Below are 20721 nucleotides of genomic sequence, written 5' to 3'. Positions count from 1 at the left end.
CCCAGCCCGCCTATGTGCTGCAGATCTTCCCGCCCTGCGAGTTCTCGGAGAGCCACCTGTCCCGTCTCGCCCCCGACCTCCTTGCCAGCGTCTCCAACATTTCTCCCCACCTCATGATTGTCATCGCCTCCGTGTGAGCCACTGATGGCCGCCACTCGGTGTATTTCCCCGAGGCTCTGCAGCAGAAAGTAAGCCCAGGACCCCCCCCCCCCAGTCATGCGGAGGAAGCAGCTGCTGAAGGGGACATCCTCCACTGCCAGCCGCCAGCCTCACCCTCGAGCCCACTCCCCCCCAGGCTCAGGGGGGCAGACCCCTCTGGGCAGTGGTGCTGCTACCTGTGTGTTTACATGACATTTAGCCCGAGGACAGACCACCACCTGATGGACTCTGCAGACACCTTGGGGCTGGGTTTCTCTCTCTCCTCTTTTTGGAGAAAAGGAACTGGGCAGTGGAATTAATTTTTTGTTTTTGTTTTTAAGAAACAAAACAGAACTGCCTTTGCACTAAATTAGTGACTTGGACTTTTGCACAGTGAAGACAGGCTGTGACACTCTGGATGTCTTGGTGGACCTGAAACACATCGAGGACTCGCGCGCAGGACATCAGGCTTCTGCCGAAACACTGGGGTCAAGGAACATTTCATTGGGTTGTTTTGTCCCCACCCCGCCCTTCCCCTTGTTCATTTGAATGTGTCACCTTTCTTAATTCTCCTGCCACCACCGACTATGATTCACCCGGATGTATAGTTTACAATCGAAAAAGAGCAGACAGAAGGATTCTCTTTCCTGGTGGGATATGCGGAACTTGGGATGTGTGTATATATAAATATATAATATATATAAATATATATAATACTGACTTAAAAAAATCAAATTCCCCTGACATACATTTTTTTTAATCTGTGCCAAAAATGTGTTTTCAGAGAAGAATCTTATTTTCATACTCAGACTTTGTATTGTCACTCATTTGTATAAGTGCGCTTCGTTACAGCACGGGCCCTGCCCCCGCGATTTGGAAGTGTCACACACACACAGACTACAAAAACGACTGGCTTCCCCTCTTCCTGTTACCTTGACCTTCTCCCCCCCCCAACTTCCTAACACTTATTAATTTATGAAACTGGTTTTCTCAGCGCAGTTTTGTTTTGTGTGTCCATTGGATTACAAACTTTATTAAAAAATACAAAACACGTCAAGTGTGGATGTGATTGTCACTTGGGAGGACCAAGGGTCCTTTGCTTATGGGAACAGCTGGCCCTCATCCCGCTTGTTTCCCTCCCCAAGTCTGTCCATGGGACCTGCTCCCTTCCTGCCACTTAATCCTCCCCAAGCATCACGTTATCTTGTACAAAAGAGGTTTCTGCCACAGACTGAACTTATTTGTTCTCGGGTAACGTGGAAGGCACTTCAAAGTCGGATGGGGGGGGGCGGGGGGAGGAAGGGGCGGGGGGAACCACCCACCAGGCAAACTGAAACCTCGCAGGCAAACTTTGGTGTCTCGTCTTTTGCCCCTTCCTCCTTCGGGTCTGCCCCGGTGCCAGCGAGGAGGGTGGGGCAACTGGGCCCGGCTTCCCCTGCAGCTGGACCCACTACAAGTTGGGGAGGTGGGGGGCGGGGGGGTGGGGTGGGGACAGGCCCACAGAGTTGATGGTCTCGAGAGAATCACGGGGCTCTCGTAGTGAGGAGGTGGCGCCATCTCTGAGGGAGGGATTACAACTGCTCGGAGCAAACTGTAGAGGGGCAGGGACGGCATCAGCTCTCCCTGCTGAGGAGGGTAAGGATGAGCTGTTCCACGGCCCCTGCTGGCCGTGTCCCCCACCGCCCCCCATCAAAGCTCCTGGCCACGGGTTTCTGACCCTCAGCCTGGTCGTAGACTCCATCGATTCAGGGCAAATAAATGTTCCCAAAAGAGTGGGGCCCTGGCTCGGCCTTGATCCTGTGAAGTGAGGGGGGCACCCTCCTGCTTCCCCAAGCCCAAAAGAACTGGGCCCGTGGCCCGGTGGGCCTGGCTCTCTGCCTACCTTGCCGCTCTGGCTGAATGGGCTTCTGAGCTGGGCTCTCTCTGGGTTGCCTGGATCCTGGTAAGCCAACCCAATGGGCAGAGGGGGGAGCAGCGTCACAGCTGTGCTCCATGGCGGAGAGGGGAGCTCAGGTCCTGAAGCTAAACAGGTGAGAAGCCCAAGGAGGAGACTGGATGAGGGGATGGGGTGCACGGAGCCACGGTCTCTCTGGCCCCAAGCGTGCCGCCCACACCCCGACTCCGGACAAGGAAGCCAGCCTTTTTTTTTTTTTTTTTTTTTTTTCCTTAGACCGGTCCAGAGGTACCCGTCCCACTCTGCGGGAGGGACAGCCTGGCGGCTTTGCCAAGGAACAGCTCGGTGCCGGCTGGTGCCTGGGAGGGGCAGCCCTTCCGTGGCTTCGGCCACAGCTCTGCCAGCTCCCCGCCCCACCCCCCACAGGGAGCTATAGGCAGCGTTAGAAAATAATCAAATTTATTCTCTCTAGGGAACGGGGCCACCCCTCTCAGATCTAGGGTGCCAGCCATCCTTAAATAAACAGTCACAAGGAGGGCCGCCTGCTCACTCTGCAGGCGGTGGGCATTCAGGGGCTGTGGGGGGAGTCTCTGCCAGAGCGGGCTGGCCATCGGCCCCGTCCCGAGGGCGGAAGACCAGCTCCCCAGCCTGCAGCACCTGCCCGGCCGGCCACGCGCTGCCTGGCCCGTACTGCTGGTAGAAGTCCGCGTCCGTCTGGAACATGACCAGCGCCTGGGCCGTGTGGATCCGCACGTGCTGCGCAAGGCTGTTCGCGTCCAGGAACTTGTCCCCACAGGAGTCACACGCGTAGAGGATGTGGGTGTTGGGGTCTGTGGGAGGTGGGGGGGCCATAGTCAGGACGGGGACAGCCCTCGGGGGGGTCCACCGGTTTTCACACTCTGGGCGGCCCCCCTCACCTTCCTCCTGTACTTGCTTCACGGCTTTGCTGATCTCGGCCTTAAGTACTTCCGTCTCATCGGCGGTCACCGCGGCCCCCACTGGTACCACTGCGGGCAAAGGCGGGCGGAGTCCGCGGGGCCTCAGGCCTCAGGCTCCTGCCCCGTTGCGGCCACCGCGGAGGCCAGCTGCCCGTGACCACCCCCTGCTGCCCGCAGCCCGCACCTGTGAGCTGAGTGACGGCCGTTGCCGCCAGTGCCTCGGTGGCCAGCGTGACCATGTCATCCACGGTGACCACGCTGACCTCACCCCCCTCCTCGGGCTCCAGGATTTTGATGCCCGCCTTGCCCTGGTGCACGGTCTTCACGTGGGAACGCAGGTTGTCCACCCGGTTGAAGCCACGACCGCACTTGTCACACAGGTAAGGCTTCTCTCCTGGGGGGGAAGGCAAGGTTCTCGCCTGCCGTTGGGGGGGGGGGGGGGAGGACCTCAGTGGCCTCCAGCTTCCCCCAAAGCCCTGTCTTTTCCAGCAGCAAGTGCTCTGGGGCAGCCACCAGGGCTGCACAGAAGCCTCCAATGGCCACCGCACCTTCTGGATACTAGGAAGACGGGGTCCTCATTGAAGTTGAACCTCCCAGGCCCCCTGAAGCAAGAACTGGCACCCAAGGCTGGGATGTGGAGGGACCTCCCTTCCCACCAGCCCCGCCCGCGAGAACAAGGGCCAGAGAGGGCAGGCGGGCACAAGCTCACCGGTGTGGATGATGATGTGCTTGGACAGGTCCCCCACGTTCACGAAGGCCTTGCTGCACACACTGCACTTGTGAGGGCGAATGTTGTCGTGGTGGCGAATATGATTGGCCAACTGGCTGGACTGGACGAATCTGCGGGGGGCAGGGCAAGCGGCTGGCACCGAACTGCGAGCCCCAGGGCAGCGGGGGGGGGGGGGGGGGGGGGCGGGGGCAGCCGGGGAGCTGGGCTGGGGCCTCCTGCCTCCTCTTCTAGATCCGGGAGGACCCCGGGGACCTCTGCCTGGGCCGGGCCAGCAGTTGGGCCCATTGCCACCGAGCTTAGGTTCGTTTCCTGACCCCCTTCCCCGAGCCGAGTGGGCTGCCGGGGACCCCCGTGGGGCCCGGGGCGTGCGGGGGGCAGGGGTGAGGGCCAGGACCTCTTGCCACAGCGCTCGCAAACGTAGGGCTTCTCCCCAGTGTGCTGGCGCACGTGCGCGATCAGGGAGCTGGCCTGGGTGAAGGCCTTGCCGCACATCACGCACTGGCACGGCTTCTCGCCTGGGGCGGGGTGGGGGGAGCAGGAGAAGGCGTCGGCACCCGAGCCCAGCGCCTTTCCCCGCCCCCCCCCCGCCCCCGGGCCACTGGCTGAGCACCCACCAGTGTGGATGCGCACGTGCCGCTGCAGGGCGCCGGGGTCCGCGAACTGCCGCTGGCAGTGGACGCACACGTACGGCTTCTCCCCGCTGTGGATCCGGAGGTGCCGCTTGAGGTTCCCTGTGGCGAGACGCGGGGAGGGCCGGCGTGAGGCGCCGCGGGGAGGCCGCGGAGCAGCACTACGTGTGGGGCCAGCTACCTGAGGTGGTGAACTGCTTGCCGCACTCTCGGCACTTGAGCGGCCCGTCAGCGATGTGGATCTTCAGGTGGGCCTTCAAATTCCCCACCTGTGCCCGGGCACAGAAGGGGAATCAGAAGGGCCACCCCGCAGAATGTGGCCTCGGCGGCACCCCCCCCCCCCAGAACAAAGGACTCTCAGCCCTGCCCCCGGGGCCCCCAGGACGGAGCTCCAGTTTTCCTCGCGGCCCATGGCACGTTCCGGGTCCCAGCAGCGGAAAGGGAGAACCACCTCCCCACCCCGGTTCTTTGGGGGCCCTCGCCCCGCCCCCACCCGTGTCCCCAGGGGGAGGGGGCGTGGGGGGGGGGGACCGGCCGCTCCCGAGGGCGCGCGCGCACCTGGTTGAACTTCTTGTCGCAGTGGGGGCACTTGTGCTCCTTGTCGGTGTCATGGGTCTCCAGGTGGCGCATCTTGGACGTGGGGTCGGAGAAGGAGCGGCCGCAGTAGTCGCACTGGTAGGGCTTCTCGCCGCTGTGCACCAGCTGGTGGCGCTTCAGGTTGCCCGACGTGGTGAAGAGCTTCCCGCAGTCCTCGCAGCGGTAGCGCGCCTCGCCCGAGTGCCGCTTCTTGTGCAGGTTCAGCAGGCTGATGAGCCGGTAGCTCTTGCCGCACTCCTCGCAGCCGTACGGCTTCAGCGGGCTGGGGGTCACAGGGCGACAGGGAGGGGGGGGGTCGCTGGGCTCCCAGAGGCCGGGCCCCGCGGCGGGCGGCGGGGTGGGGGAGGGGTGCGTACCTGTGGGTCTTCTCGTGGGCCTTGCACGCAGCCGGGTCCGAGAAGGCCTTGCTGCACTCGCGGCACGAGAAGGGTTTCTCGCCCGTGTGGATGCGGATGTGCCGCTTGAAGTTGCCGGTGTGCGTGAACTCCTTCCCGCAGTCCTGGGGGGGGGGCGGGGGAGGTCCGGGGCGGGGCGGGGGCGGGGGCGGGGGCGCGGCCAGGGGCGCGGGGAGGGCTGCACCTCGCACTTGTGGATGACCGAGCCGTACGCCTTGGACTCCGTGCGGTCGCCGTAGGTGCCCGAGCGCAGGCCCCGGGCCTCGGCGCCCAGCTCGTGGCCCGAGTCCGTGCTGGCTGACTCCTCGCTCTCCTCGGGGGCCTCCCCCTTCTCCAGCGGCGGCCCCTCTTCCTTGACCTCGGCCGCGCCCTCCGCCTCCCGCTCCTCTCCTTTCCTGGCTGGCTCCAGCTCCATTTCTGCCGCGAGAAGGGCAGGCACTGAGGCGCTTGGGAGGGTGACAAGGGGCCTCTGCAGGCAGGTCGCAACCTCAGAGCCAGTGAAGGCCGAGGCGGAGGCCTGGGCTCCCCGCAGGGCCCCGCTCCGTCCCGCAGCCGCAGACAAGCCGGCCGGGCGCTGGCCGGGGAGAGGGCCGTCCGCTGCTCGGAGGGGGTGCCGTGGGCCAGTGTCCCCCGGGGACTCGGGACCTGCTCCGCGGTGGGGGCGGGCTCCCTGCTGGCACTCGGCGCTGCCCCACCAACACTCCCGCGCCAGCAGAAGCACGGCCGAGTGCGTCCCCAAGACACAGAGGCCAGATTTCAAGAATGGAAAGGTGCCTTGGGCCCAAAGCTAAAGCGGCACTCACGGTGGGATCCACTGGAAGGGTGCGGGAGGGACGCTGCGGGGCGTGAGTGCCGGCTGGCTGGGCCCGGCGGGGGGGCAGGGGTACCTTGCTCCGAGCTCTCTGACAAGGCGGCCTCGGCCTCGGCAGCGGCCATGCTGCTCGTGGGGTCGGGCTTGGGCTCCACGGGGGGCGGCTCCCTGGGGGCGTCAGCCTTCTCCGTCTGCTCGGCCCCTGGGTGTGTGGTGTGGGAACACGCGAGGCTGGATTAGGGCCTGCCAACCGGGCCCGAAAGGCTCTCCTGCACCGGGCCCCCGGGAGCGGCTGAGGCCCCAAACGTAGGCTGCCTGTGCCTCTGCTCTGGCTGGAACAGGGGCCCCAGAGCGAACAACAGGTCACTCTGGTAACCAGAGCTCAAGGGGTGCAGCTGCCGGCACCCCCCCCCCCCCGGGTGCCGGGACGGGCTGGGACCAAGGGCCGGCTGGGTCCTCGGTGCCGCAACTCACCACTGGCCCTGCTCTCGGCTTGGCCACCCCGTTCCTCTTTGGGCTCCCTGCCCGGGCCTGTGGGCGGACCACTGCCGGCGGGGTCCAGCTCACCCAGCGTGGGGGCAGCCGCCTTCTCCTCTTTGGCTCTCTTGTCTCCTCCTGCAGATGGAACAGGACAGACCTGCCATTTCCCGTCACGTGCCCATCACCTGGAGGGGTGAGGTGGCCCAGTACTTGCTAGCTCTTCCAGATCCTCCCTGGGGATACATCTACGTAGTGGTTTGCCAGTCTGTCTCCCCGGGCACCTACTCCACACGCCTGGCGGCCGCCTGAGCCCAAAATCAACACTCCCGGTGCCGCTTCCATGGGGCTCCCACACCGGTCAGGGAGCACACCCCACACGCAAAACAATGCTGCTGCTCAGAGTCAGCGCTTAGGAGGGGAGTGGGGTTCTCTGCAAAGGGTACCATGAGAATCTGGCCCACAGCCAGCGTCAGGAGGAAGGGTACGAGAGGGGACGGGCAGCCAGAGGAGTGACCCCCGTGTGCAGACGCCTGGGCCAGGCACGCCCCCAGCTCTCTGGGGCAGCAGAGCACAAAGCAAGCGGGTAAATGGTGGGGAAGGGGTAGGCAAACGGGCCGCTCGGAAGGTCTTCCTGAGACTTCTTACTAGCACCCCACGGTGCAGGCAAGGCCAGGTAAGGAAACTGAGGCCCAGAGAGAGAAAAGAGAGAGTAAGAGGCAACACCCCATCCAAAGCCGCCTGCTCAGGAACAGCCTGCCAAGACTCTTACCTTCCGTGGCTGAGGCCACCATATTCTCCCCAGGGCTGGCGGCCGGCTCAGCCAGTGACTTGAGGGCATGGCAGGCCGTGATGATGTCCTGCATCTGCAGGAAGCTGGCCACGGCCAACACATCATCCACGTTCTCAGAGCTCAGGCTCAGCTTGGCCGTGTACATGAACTCCAGCACCTGCCCCAGGCCTGCCAAGGACACAGACAGCCATCACGGACCCGCTCAAGGCCTGGCACCAGCAGCCGGCTCAGCTGCCCCACTCGGCAGCAGGACCCAGGGATCTGTGAAAAGCAGAGTGGCAGGCCACCAGCGCCCCCCCCCATACTGGCGCCCAGACCACAGCCTCTGAAATGAAGTACCCCCAGAGAGGGCAGAGGGGGTGACAGCTGCCCTGCACGAGGACAGCGGTGTGAATGCACCCCCCCGCCCCGGTATACTCTCCACCACTCAGCCACCACACCCCACCACTGGAGGACACTCCAACAAGAGGGTGTCAGCACTGGCTTTGATGAGGGCTCTGCCAAAACCTATCTGACCTCCAGGCCAGTCACCTGACCTCTCTGGGTCTGTTTCCATATCTGTAAACTGGGGGACCACCACCTCGCCCTGACCTTCTCATGGCAGGTCCGCCATTCTGGGTTAGGAGCCAAATTTAGGACCAGTTCCTTCTCAATCCCCAGGTCTTCCCGACACCCCTCCGAGCCCCAACCGTGGCCATCCCCATCACAGTTAGCACGAGGGTAGGGGTTCAGGACGGGCTGGGCCACGGGAAGGGGTCAGGGGCTGGGAAGAGCACCCCTGTTCTCTGTCCCCCGATGAGCCTATCCTACGTGCACTCCGGCCCAGAGCTTGCCACGGGCCCTGGCAGCTCTCTCATCCCCCAGCTCCCAGTCAAAACAGGCCCCCCCAAATGTGGAAGGAACTCGGTGCCCACACACTCGTGGCCTGGGTCCCGTGTGGGAGGCCTGGCGCACCCCTCAGCTCAAAGGTGCCACCCCCGGGAGGGCGGGGGCCATGTCAGGAACGTCAGGAGGGCCTCGCATGGCACAGAGCCGGCCACAGCTCCCGAGCCTCCGCACGCGTGGCCCTGGACCCAACGGGGTACCTGCCGCATTACTGATGTCCAGGTGCACCACATCCTTCTGGTCCACGAAGAGCATCCTGAAGTACTCGCTGCAGGCCGCCAGAACTGCTTTATGGGCTTTGAAGTCAACCCCGTCCACCACAAACGTGCAGTCACACAACAGTCCCAGCTGCCGCTGCTGGTTCAGCTGCTCCAGGACGTGCCGACTGTGCTGGGGAAAATCCATGGCTGCGGAAAGCCAGGGGGTCTTCGTGTTAGCAGACAGGACGCCAGCCCGCCCAACAGTCAGCCCCCCAACTCCCAGGTGAGAAGCGCACAGGAGAAGTAAATCCACCAAGGGTAAATCACTCCAGATTCCCTCTGCAAGCCAAGGCTGACCAGCGGCTCCCAGGTCACTGGGTTTAACTGGCCAGCAAAGTTGCAAAAACCAAAAGCACTGAGGGACCAACAGAAAACAGCCACCTTTGTGTCTTGCCAGGTAATGACATTAGAAAGTCAAAAAACAAACACAAACACTGATGACGGTGAGCATTAGAAAAACACATGGTCAGTTTAACATTTTTTACAAAAAGAATGCATGACATAATCTTAGAAGGACAGCTCCTTCAACTCGATACATTTGGCTTTACAAAAACCCATTTTGTTGTTTTCCCCGTCCTGTCACACACAGGTGAGACGTGCGTCTGGGAAGACAGATGCTCCATTTCCCAGCATTTCTGGAACGGACTCCCTCCTGCAGCACCCACAGGGCTCGGGTAAAGTCCTGCCCTTGGGGGCAGGGATCTGTCGCTCGCTCACTCTGATTCATAGGCTCAGGGAATTGCATAAAGTTGGGGAGTCCTCTGCCTCCAGAAGCCTCTCCAGGCTGTCCCTGGAGGAAGAGTGAACTCTGGTCCTGACCCCAAGAGCTGTGGGGCTGGCTGCAGCCTCTCTGGCAAAGGCCTCCCTTGATGCCTGGAAATCCCACAGCTGTCTCAAGTGAAAATGCTCAGAAAAATTCCATGGCCTGGTGCCGAATAACCACGAACTACCACAAGCCATGACTAAATAAGTACCTAAAACAGCCCTCTCTTCCCCAGCAGCACCACACCAGAGTGCGTCTCAGACCAGCATTTTATAGGGAAAATAGCAGGCCCTCAGTTCAAGAAAGACCCAGTTTCAAAATAAAAGTCACACACACTCCTGGGGTCACACTGCACAGACCTCCCCCCGCCCCGCAACCCAGGGCCAGGCTGTCAGGCCCTGGTCCGGCATCTGAGGCCTGGGTCTGCTCAGAGCTGCCCCAGGCTCTTCCTGGGCAAGTGAGAATGACACTTTGGGGCTCCCGGCCCCCAGGTTTCAGCAGCCCCTCATGCGCTCCCGCTGTTCTGTGACATCAGCCTCCTGGGGGTGAGTCACTGTGCAGGAGCCCTGACCATGTATGGTGGTCTGGCTGTGATGAGCAGCGAGGGAAGCCACGCTTGCCTCCCCACCTGCAGGGGCTTAGCCAGCAGAGCCCACCCACCCTGTGGTGTCTGGAAACTTTGCAAAAGCAGGGCTAGGTGTCTGCTGAGCCGGGGGGAGGTCACCAGGCAGGCAGGCAGGGCTCCAGGGAGGGAGGGGGAACATGGCGGTGACAACAGGCTGTGCGCCATGTGCCAGCCTCTGTCTGAGCTGTGAGTTCAGAGCAGCTGTTGCTGGAGACCCAGAAACAGCCTTTCCCTCCCTCCCGCATCCCCACGACCGTCCTTCGATGTCCGCCTCCACACACAAGCTCCCACGGCTTCTTGGGTCTCTGGCTCCGTCACGGCACCGCCAGCTACAGCTCGGCAGAGAGGCACCAGGGGCCAGCCCCCGAGCAGAGGCCCCTACGGCCACATGACGCCTGGGAAGGCGTCCTTGTCAGTCTTCAGTCCCTGGAACAAGTAAGTTCCTGTTGTGACCTGAAGGAATGAATGAGAGGGGAATTCTGGCCACTGTGCCCGAGCTGATAAAAACTAAAATAGACACGTTTCTGGAGAACATGGAAAAGAACCAGTGTCCAGTCCATGGGTTGAACACCCGGGCAGGGGCGCTCGGGCCTAGGATCCGAAGGCAGTACACGCCGGGCAAGGGGTACAGGGGATGGAGGCGGGGGGCAAGGAGAGGCCAGGCCAGCTCACCCCCAGCTCTGCCTTCTCGCCGGGGCCAGGGGGAGGCACGTGAGCGCATGTCCCCGTCACTAGTCACTCCCTATGTCCTCAGAAGCCCAGGTGCAGAAACCCCTCCCAAGTGCAGAAAGGGAGAACCACCAGAGCCCACAAGGGTCAGATAGATGCTCCCTCGGCTTCAGAATAAGCCCACTTGGCACCTGGCAGCGGCCCCGGCTCCTTCACCTTCACCAGCAGCCGACCCGAAAACTGAAGGTGGAGGAAGTGTCTCCCAGGTTCAGAAACAATCAGGAAGCATCTGCTGAACAACGCCCCCCTCTTCCCCAAGGTACAGAGTTGGTCCAGGCCCTTGGGCTGGAGTCGGCTGAAGGCAGAACCCTCTGGCCGGAAGGCGACCTGACTTGCAGTGAAGAGAAACCTGAGAGGAGACCCCAGGGTGGAAGGGGGCTGCCAGGTCCAAGGGCGGCCGATCAAGGGGGCTGCCACGAGCCCTCGAGCTGCTGCGGGCAGGGCACGGAGCCGGCTCTCCTGGGGCTGGACACGGAGGGGGGCGCTCTTTTCAGAGACCTTGGCGGGGTCGATAAAGGTCCTAGGAGAGGGTGGCTGGTGGCCCGGTACCTCCCGTGCCCCCCCACCCCAGGAGAGCAGTGGGGGCCCACGGGGACCGTTTTCTACCCAACGCTAACCACGCTCCTCCGACGTGAGCTGCCGCCCAGACGTGGGTGTGGGGGCCAGAACACGGAGGCCTGCAGGGTCCCCCAAGGCTGCCTCCAAAGCTGTTCCAACGGAGAAACACTCCTAAGGCGCATCTGTTCTGACAAAATCAAAGAAAGAAAAGGAAGCGACAAACTGGGAGAGAGGGTGAGAGAAGAGGCAGCGGAAGACCAGGAAAGGGAGGGAGCAGAACGAGGGAGGGAGGGAGGGAGGGAGGGAGGGAGGGAGAGAGGGAAGGAAGGAAGGAAGGAAGGGAAAGGGAAGGAAAGGAAAGGGAAGGAGGGAGGGAAAGGCTGCTGCCACACGCAGATGAGTAGCCTTAAACACAGGCTCCAGCGAGCCCAGTCCTGCCATCAGCCCTGGGGAGTGCCAGCGCAGCCGTGGGGGCTCCCCAAGTGCTCATGGGGTCCCCCACACAGGCTGTCAGCAGCACTGGGGACGTTACACCCCCCCCACTAGCAGATGGAGCTCAGAGGCCCCAGCTGCCCCCAGCGCTCCCCTCTGCCAGGTGGCCCCCCCTAGAAAGCTCCAGCAGCCCCTTTCTCCCTAAGGCGAGGTGGTGAGCAGGTGTGGGGCCAGCTGGCGTGGTCCTCCCCTCAGAGGGGCCGCGCTAGAACCTGGCAGTGCCCCCACCTCCAGAGCTACATGAAACACTCGAAGATCACGGCAATCCTCCCACTGTCTCGTTTCCTTCTACACTCTACAGTGAAACGAACTCACCGCGATCTGGCCAAGCTCAGAGGAGCCTGGGTAGAGGTGAGGGCACCTGCCTGGGCCACACAGCTGGATGTGTGGGCCCCACAGGAGCGGGCAGCTGCCCACCCCAGTCAGTGCATGCACCCAGGGGTCACCTCGTCCGAGGAGACTTGAAGCAGTAGTAAGATCAACAGCGCTGCCGCCTCATGTCGGTGATCAAGTGCGGCTCCCCCAGCCCCACCCCTGCTATGCAGTGCCTTCACTCAAGCAAAAGTGTGGGGGGGGGGGTCCCTTACCTCGTCTTGCTTTAAGGGCGATAAATGTGGGCCTTAAAGCTACTCTAAGTAAGACCCTAAAAGCTTAGAACTACAGAAAATGCAAACAGAACAAGACCACAGAGCCCAGCAAGCCCAAAGCCCTCAGGTTAGATGCAGAAAATGAAGCCACCAACTGGCATGTGACTTGTCCACTCAAGAAATGGCCCAACCTTCCAGAAACTTCTCACTCCTGTCCTGTGACCTTTTCCGTGGTCTGATGAACAGGGCAGACATCTGGCGTCAGAGCTGGGACTCTCTTCTGATGGCCACCCACCCGGCCGGACACACAGCCCTGGCCTGCCTCACAGGGAACTCGTTTGGGAATGGAAAAGCCAGGGCCCTGGAGAAGCCCTGCAGTGTGATTCCAAACAGGCACAACTAAGCAACGTGGACACGGATGGCCGCCAACAAGTCCCGCCATCCCACCACACCTGCTAGGAGATTCCAGCTGGATCTGGGTGGCTCTGACCAACAAGAGGCAGGGACTCAGTGCCCATTCCAGGCCTGGCCCTTAAGAGGGCTGCAGATTCCGCGTGGCTCTCCTGCAACCCAGCCACCCCACCGTAGGGATGCCCAGGGTCTCCTGTCGGAGAGAGAGGGTGCAGGGAGGTCCCCCGGAGGAGACACCATGGGCACAGGCCATATGATGAATTCAGAGGCCCTAGCAGACAGCGGGATGCGAGACGCTTTCCTGGACCTTCCAGCCCAGCTACTAGCTGAATGCTGTCACATGAATGACCCCAACACCCCATGGAACAAAAGAAACTGCCCAGTCAACGCACAAAATTGGGAGAATAAATTGCCGGTGGTTTGTCACGAAGTTCTGAGGCGGCTGCTCACAGCAACAGATGGTAAAACTATAAAGAAAAGGCAACGAGTAACAAAATGTCCAGGACGATGGTGCTGTCTGGATGGGAGGTGGGGCAAGCAGGGGTCCTCCGAGACACTGACTCGGATACACCTAGATTTATTATTTAAATTAAACAAACATTTCACATACTTTTGTATGGCAACATTTTTCAAAAGTTGACAAAATTTTTAGTAAGAAGAAAGTGAGGTGCAGGTGCCATTCTCAATCTTGCCAAGACAGGGCTGTTTGCAAGCATGCTCACGGCCGTTCGCACTGGGGCTGTGCTGAGGCCTGGGCCCCAGGTTTCAGGGGAGCTGAGTGGAGTGCTGGGGGGCTGACCACGGGAAACACAACCCATCTCATTCATGCTTCAGTTCCAGAACATCTGCAAGCAGATAATGACATAAGAAAGGGCTCCCCTTGGGTGGTGAAATCCACAAGGTTCAACAAAACCCGGATCCCAGACCCCAGGACCCTGCCCCCAATAACAACGAAATGGCATTTGTGGGAGTCTCTTCAACGTGGCAAGCAACACGGTGCCACACACGGCACCACCTGATCACCTAGAAACTAAGATCGTGGCTACTCTGGTGTCAAGTTCTGCGCTGAGCACAGAGGCGGCAGAGCCTCTGGGGTCAGACCAGGTAGGACCCGGATCCAGGCTCGGCCACCTGCCGAACGGCAGCAGGGGATCGCCAGCAAAGCTCCTCCTCTGGCAAAACGGGGCCAGTGAGGCTGCGTCCCAGGTGTGTTACAGGCTTCAATTAGGCACGGTAATAAGCACAGAGCCTGTACCGTGCCTGACACGTGGTAAACACTCACCAAACTACCGTTACCAGGAAGCAGGGATGCAAATTATAGTTTTATTTTTAGGCTGAAAACCGTATGAGATGATTTCTACATACCCTTTTATGCTGGGTACCTTGGGTAACTATTTAGTGACTTGACCTTGTTAAGACGTTGTAATCATAACCCATTATTCTTTCTAAAAGCAATCTGGAAAAATCCCAGAGCCCAATGAACATTAAGAGAGGGAAGGGAGGGGTGTTGGGCAAGAACCATTCAGAGCAATTTTCTCTGTCGGGGAAGCACTTTATATTGAACAACTGTTCTGTTAAACCCCAAGGGTGCTCCCGGGTGAAGGCTAGAGTGCCTGCCCAGAGCTCTAAGTGGGTCCGCAGAGCACGGCTCCATCTCAGAGTCAAAGGGGCACCTGTCAAACATGAAATATTACCCAGGTTATTAGCAGGCACTACACTGCATGCAGGGTTTCCAAACTGCCACACAGAGGGAAGCCATTAAGCCAGAAAACAACTGGCCTAGCACAAGGAGCTGCTGATCTTGACAAACAGTCCCCGGCTCCCAGAACACAGTGCGCCCAGCTGCGGGCCTGGACATGACACAGCCATCTCATGTCCAGGGGCAGGTGAGAGGGATCACCACTCCGCTTCCAGCTGCCCGGCATTCCGGATTTTCTGGAAACACAGGTGGTTCCCGTCTCCAGCTTAGCACACACACAAACTCAGGCCAAGGCAATGGAAGTTCACAGCAGGCCAGTCTTGCAACCGCGAAACCTACCTGCCCAACCCATCATCCACCCAGTGTGACACCCTACCCGTTTTCAGGGCAACATGGCAGAGAGGCAAGTCCCAACAAAACCACCCCTTCTGGCATTTTCCTTGTTGCCCAGCAAATACAGCTCTTATAGTAAGCTAGTGTTTCTCAAACTTTTAACTTTTAATTTCCCCTTTAGGGTAAACATACAGACTGACTCGGCCCTTCCCACCAGCCCCAGATTCTGACACTTGATCTTCTACTGCGTAATGGCTCCACTCTGAAAATCACTGCTACCTTCCACATAATCCTAACAGCCAAGACTCAGTAGTAGTTTCTGTGAAGTTTGTATTACCAAAAAAATTGTTTTTTAAGATTTTATTTATTTATTTGAGAGAGCATGAGTGAGAGAGATCACAGAGGGAAAGGAAGAAGCAGGCTCCCCAGTCTGCAGGGAGCCCATCGTGGGGCTGGATCCCAGGACTCCGGGATCATGACCTGAGCCAAAGGCAGCCACTTAACCGACTGAGCCACCCAGGCACCCCCAAAATATTGATTTTTAAACACCTAAAAATCATATCTAAATATAAAATTAAATTGTAATACTGCCTTTGCTTTTCATTATACAACCTCCATGATCTCTAACACTCAACCACACTTCTGAAGAGGGAATGGGCATCCCCTTCCCCAACCCCCAACGGACCCCCACTGCTCCAGGAATATGTGGGAAGGCGGGCTGGTCCTGAAGAAAGTGCTGTCCTGTTTGTGCAAGCTCATGCCAGTGCGGAATCCATGATGCTAGGACTTGTTCTGGGGACTCTTAGAGCTTGACAGAAGGTAGATTAAGGAACTTGCTTCCACAAAGATAAAATCAGAATATGTGGGACTTGGGGACATCCGATCCTTCTCCCAACACCTCCACTCTCCACCCCAATGCTCCCTGAGCAGCAGTACACAGACCTGGCCAAAAGGAAGGCCCGTCTCTTGCCCCGCCTCCCCTATCAGGTTCAATAAACTCACTGCGGGGCGGGATTACTTACTAACTTCCTCCTCACAGCGGCTGACAGCACCTACCCCAGGACCTTGCTCTCACACGGTTGTAAATCAAGTCGGGAAACAGGCCTGTACAGAGTGGTGATTCCTGGCCTTTCTGAATGCAACTAACTCAAGGTCAAATATTCTGTGGACGTTCATGAAATTATAATTGTACTTTTGGTACTTGCTAACTGAGAAAATACTGGGCAAGACCACTATGAAAAAAAGAATTTCCATTCCACTAATCACAACAGCATCTATACATATTTGAGAAGTAATGAGAATGAGAAATGTCCTTCGATACACAGCAAGTCTGCGGGGTGATACAGCTGTGTGCAGCTACTCCTAATTATCCGTCCCCTCTCAGGGTCGGCAGCCCCTAAATCAGGAAACAGACACACAGAAAAGACAAAAGCATTTCACAAACGCTGAATGAGCGCCTCCCCTGTGCTGGTCGTAGGTCTCATTAGAGCTACGAGTGTCATGGGGAAGACAGGTCATAAGTATAATATACTTATATCATACTTGGGATAACCTGGTGCCGTGAAGCACATACTAGGTGCTGTGAAGAAGGTAAAACAAGGTATGGAGACGAGGCAGAGGCTATTTGATATTTAAGAACACAGTCAAGGGGCGCCTGGGTGGCTCAGTCGTTAAGCGTTTGCCTTTGGCTCAGGTCATGATCCCGCGGTCCTGGGATAGAGCCCCGCGTCGGGCTCCCTGCTCAGCAGGAGGCCTGCTTCTCCCTCTCCCACTCCCCCTGCTTGTGTTCCCTCTCTTGCTGTGTCTCTCTCTGTCAAATAAATAAATAAAATCTTTAAAAAGAAAACAAACCCCCAGTCAAGAAGATCTCTCCGAGGAGGTGACATTGAAGCAAGGACCTGAATGAAGTGAAGAGCAAGCCATGCCACCATAAGCCCAGGGACTGTTGCAGGCACAGAGAAGAGCAAACGCAAAGGCCCTGGGGCAGGTGTGACCTTGACAAAGGGGCTGGTGTGCCCTGGAGAGGAGGAAGCCAGTGGGAAAATGAGAAGAGCCCAAGTGGCAGCCGCAGAGGCTAAGATCAGCCAGTCTTAGAGGCAAGTCAGGCTCTGGAGTTTCTTCCAAATACACCGGGGTGCCCCAGGAGCCTGGGTGCAGAGGGGTGACTGCAAGGGGGTAGAAGGGGCTGGAGGAACACCAGGAGAGGAGCAGGAGATGGAGACCCTGTGCCGAGGCGGAAGCAGTCAGACCGGGAAGCTGTTCAGGAGAGCCAACAGTCAGCTGACCAAGCAGAGGTGTGCCGTGAGAAAAGGAGTCAAGGACAACACTAAATCATTTGCCTGAGAACCTGGCCAAGTGCAGGTGCCATTCGCTGAGGTGAGGCATGACGGCGGGCAGAGGGAGGGCAGGGCACCTGAGAGTTCTGTCAGGCCAACACAGCTGAGACGTCTACAGGAGGGACGGTGGTTAAAGCCACAGGATGGACCGAAGTCCCCATGGGAGAAAATACAGGACAAAAAAGAGGAAACAGGGGTGCTCGGTGGCTCAGTCGGTGAAGCATCCGACTCTTGATTTCAGCTTGGGTTGTGAGATCGAGCCCCGTGTTGGGCTCCACACTGAGCATAGAGCCTGCTTAAGATTCTCTCTCGCCCTCTTCCCTGCCCCTCCCCATCCCCTAAAAAAAAAAAAAAAAAAAAGAAGAAGAAACACTAAAAGACTCAGATTCAAGGACATGCATGTGAATCGTGGCTCCAGTCTTAGCAGGGTGGCCTCAGGCAAGCTTCTCCGGGTTCTAGACTGCTGACCCATTCAACAGGAAAACCACCATATATGCGATAATTGTGAGTACAGGAAGTACTGCACAAATACTGGCAAAAGTGGAATCAGATATTACTAAGTCTGTGACTGATACACAGTGACACAAAAAAGGAAAAAATTCATTAAAACAAACCAGGTTATCCCAAGTGAACCCCCTTTACTCGTGAAGCACACGGCTCAAAGTTTCCACAGCAGGTGGAGAAAAAGGAGGGAGCCACAGCCTGGTCCAATGTGACCAAAGAGCACTTGGACTTTGTTCCCATCCGGCTTCAAACTTCTGCTGTGAGGCCTTTGTTACTGTGTCACTTGGGGCAGTAAGCCTGGGGAGAGTCGCCCATTCAAGTTAAATATGGATAGACTTGGGGGGGCTCATCTGCACATCTGGTGGGCTAGGGGACAGAGTAGTGGACATGGACTTCAAATCCACTGCAGATCCGCTGCCTGGTGCAGGTGCCCTGCTGGGGGCTCCAGCTCCACCGGGAACAAGGTCAGGCCTGAGTGCCCCCCCACTCGAGGACCTGCCACCAGGGAGCAAGTCCCAGACACTGTCAGCACCTTCTGATGAGTTCTGAAGGGGTGCCACCCCCAGGAGGATAGGGCACCTAGCCACACCTAACAAGACACATGAACAAAGGCAAGAAGGATGTTCAGATAGAGGACAACATAAGCAATGGAGGGGTGCATGAGAGAATGGTGTGCATGCATGGGGACCAGGTGGAGGGAGAACAGCACACCTCAGCATCACGAAAGAAACGAGTGGAAAACGTGGTGAGACACACAGCCGGAGGGCCAGGCTGGAGCCAGGCACGCAGGGCCACGCCCACCACGCCCACCACGCCAAGGACCCAGCGCTCAGCCCCGGCAGTTGGGAGCCTGGCCAGGGGCTTAAGCGAGAGAGGGCCATGGTTAGGCTCACATTTCAGGAAACTCACTCTGGCTGCATCAGTATGGAGAACAGACTGAAAGGGGAAGGATCAAAGTCCCACGGGGCTGGACCCTTGGGATGTGAAAAAGGGGACAAGGTCACCCCCAGCTAGCACCAGGAGGGTTCAGCTGGTGGCTCAGGATCCAACACATGCTCACATGGCTCTTCCAGAGCAGCCTGTGCAAACGGCCTCCCCACTAAATATGATAATATCCTTTGGAAAATTCTAAGTACCTCTTCCTGGAGTGGCTCAAAGTCCCTTAACAACATACAGTACCTGACTGTTCCTAGGGGAAACTGGGTCGTGCGGTTTGTCTGAAACCATAAACCCAGGCTGTGAAATCCTAGCTCATAAACAAACAAAAAGTCCGTGGCTCTGGACGTACAAGAGATGGGTAAGGGGGGGGCCCTCGGAGGAGCAGGGCAAGGGCAGGACGGAGCTCTAGTTTTCACTGCATATCATTGCTGCATTTTGTTTTACCACTTCTAAATGTTATCTCTTCAAGAAACCAAGTGAAAAAAGGAAGGGAAGAAAGAAACTGTCCGCCAAGTCAGAGCTTCTTCATTTCTATTTATTATAAAACCTTTAAGACATTTTCTACAAGACCTGATGACTCAAAACTTCTCAACAGGAAAAAATTTCTCAAAAGGGAAATGGAAAATTATGGTAATTTGCACAAAGAATGTGTCACCAGAGAAATCTTCATGAGCAGAAATTCCTTACGGGGACAAAACTGAAAATCCCCTAGAAGAGCAGCTGGGAGCCTCTGCCAGCCCCAGCCGAGCCGCTCGGCTACCATGAGGAATGAGGCACACACACGCATGCACAGTTCTGCGTGCAGCCCCAGGGAGCTAACAGGATCCTGGTCCCAGTTACCACTCCTGCCTTGGCTTCAAACCAAAGCTAGTCGAGCACCTTGGACAAGAGTATGTAACCCTCTGTACCTCACTTTCCCTGCTGTAAAATAGGGATGATGACACCCGTTCCCACTGCATAAAGCTCCTGCTGGCCACCACCATGCCTGCTGTCTTGTGTGAACCCACGCTAGCCATGCTGGTGAGCTGTAGACAAAAGGGGAACCGAATGCTGGAACCCCTGCCCTAGCTTCTAAAAATGGGAGGTGAAATCTCATCAGGCCCCCACGACAAATGAAGTTTTAGCCTGAAAGCAGACCAGGCGAAGGCCCTGCCCATGGCAATGCTGACTTCACTCAACAGTGACCAAAACACAAGACGGAGGTGCTCAGCCTTGAGGGCAAAAGCCACCTGCTTTCTACAAAGAACAGGATGCTTTTGGAGGAACAATGAGGCTTTCATTGAGACAGCAAATAAACATGACAATTCCAAGGAAGGATCAGTTTTCCCATGGTAGTAGTCAAGATCAAGGATCCGAGCTAAAAGCAAAAAGGAGGTTGAGGAGCAACTGTTTGGAATTGGATGTATTTGGACTTCAACGTAGCACGTGTTTCACGTGGCTGACTTTGTCTAGTTTTGTTTCCTCAGTAGGATGGGTGACTGCTAAGGGTCCCTCCCTTCAGTGTGAAGATATGTTAAATGATTTCATTAACAAAATTACCAGATTACAAACACACACATTTAAAGTATAACTGATACCGTGTGCCCGACAATAAAAAAAAAAAAAAAGACATATTCACCTAGCATTCAGCAGATTTTCTTTTAAAACTTTCCCTATTTTGGAAACCTTGAGATGAACAGGAACAACACAGGATGTGTATCTAGATGGACGTAGGACTATACACAGCAGAAGCCAACATGAAATTGTATACTTACTACTCCCAACAGGATTAAACTAAAAATATTTTGTGAGACTTGACTGGGGAAAACTAAATGAGTGCAAGGATATTTCAGAGGAGTATCTGGGGGGGTTGCAAAAACTCATGTTAGGCCTAAAGAGCAGTCAGGAACCCAATGTCTCAATTTCCCAGGATTTTTAAAAAAACCGCTGGGCTCCTCAACTCCAGGTGCTTCAGTGCTGCTCTAGAACAGGCTCTGGACGGGAGCCCTGGGAGGATTAAGGAAGCTCAGGGCCCCAGCGCTCACGCCCTGGAGCAAACAGCGCTGGCCGGCCTCCAGCCCCCTCACATCCCCTCCACCTGCAACGGCAGTGAATCAGCAAAGCTGCTGGAAGCCTTTGAACGGATGACTTGCAGCCCTGGTGGGTTTTCAGCCAGTCACTTTGAAGTGTGAGCTTCTGAGAGAAACTTGGAAAGCACC

At 57.7% G+C, this 20721-nt stretch overlaps 2 protein-coding genes across 10 annotated transcripts in view; one reads left to right on the top strand and one right to left on the bottom strand.

Moving 5' to 3' along the window:
- Window positions 1-1189, top strand: part of SPEN (spen family transcriptional repressor) — a 94844-nt gene extending 93655 nt beyond the window's left edge. For all 4 annotated transcript variants that reach the window (XM_025856274.2, XM_073903309.1, XM_025856273.2 and 1 more), the window contains one exon: window positions 6-1189. In XM_025856274.2, the coding sequence (XP_025712059.1) occupies window positions 6-137 (132 nt within the window). In that variant the 3' untranslated portion in view covers window positions 138-1189. The remainder of the gene's footprint in view (window positions 1-5) is intronic.
- The window catches only part of ZBTB17 (zinc finger and BTB domain containing 17), a 31291-nt gene continuing 11707 nt past the window's right edge, over window positions 1138-20721 (bottom strand). For 2 of the 6 annotated variants that reach the window (XM_025856280.2, XM_073903315.1), the window contains 14 exons: window positions 8488-8694; window positions 7382-7570; window positions 6607-6747; window positions 6209-6334; window positions 5506-5738; window positions 5283-5425; window positions 4888-5188; window positions 4511-4598; window positions 4315-4431; window positions 4095-4215; window positions 3680-3810; window positions 3155-3364; window positions 2950-3039; window positions 2475-2862 (listed from right to left, as the gene is read on the bottom strand). In XM_025856280.2, the coding sequence (XP_025712065.1) occupies window positions 2579-2862; window positions 2950-3039; window positions 3155-3364; window positions 3680-3810; window positions 4095-4215; window positions 4315-4431; window positions 4511-4598; window positions 4888-5188; window positions 5283-5425; window positions 5506-5738; window positions 6209-6334; window positions 6607-6747; window positions 7382-7570; window positions 8488-8692 (2379 nt within the window). In that variant the 5' untranslated portion in view covers window positions 8693-8694 and the 3' untranslated portion in view covers window positions 2475-2578. Of the gene's footprint in view, window positions 2161-2474; window positions 2863-2949; window positions 3040-3154; window positions 3365-3679; window positions 3811-4094; window positions 4216-4314; window positions 4432-4510; window positions 4599-4887; window positions 5189-5282; window positions 5426-5505; window positions 5739-6208; window positions 6335-6606; window positions 6748-7381; window positions 7571-8487; window positions 8695-20721 lie in introns of those variants that run through there. The other 4 variants (XR_012381360.1, XR_012381361.1, XM_025856281.2 and 1 more) reach the window with 4 other exon arrangements.

The sequence above is a fragment of the Callorhinus ursinus genome, unplaced genomic scaffold, assembly GCF_003265705.2.
Source record: "Callorhinus ursinus isolate GAN/ISIS: 27379988/994484 unplaced genomic scaffold, GSC_fseal_2.0 scaffold18, whole genome shotgun sequence".
Lineage (NCBI taxonomy): Eukaryota > Metazoa > Chordata > Mammalia > Carnivora > Otariidae > Callorhinus > Callorhinus ursinus.
Note: the sequence above shows the minus strand (reverse complement) of the source record. Positions and strands in the feature narration are given on the sequence as shown.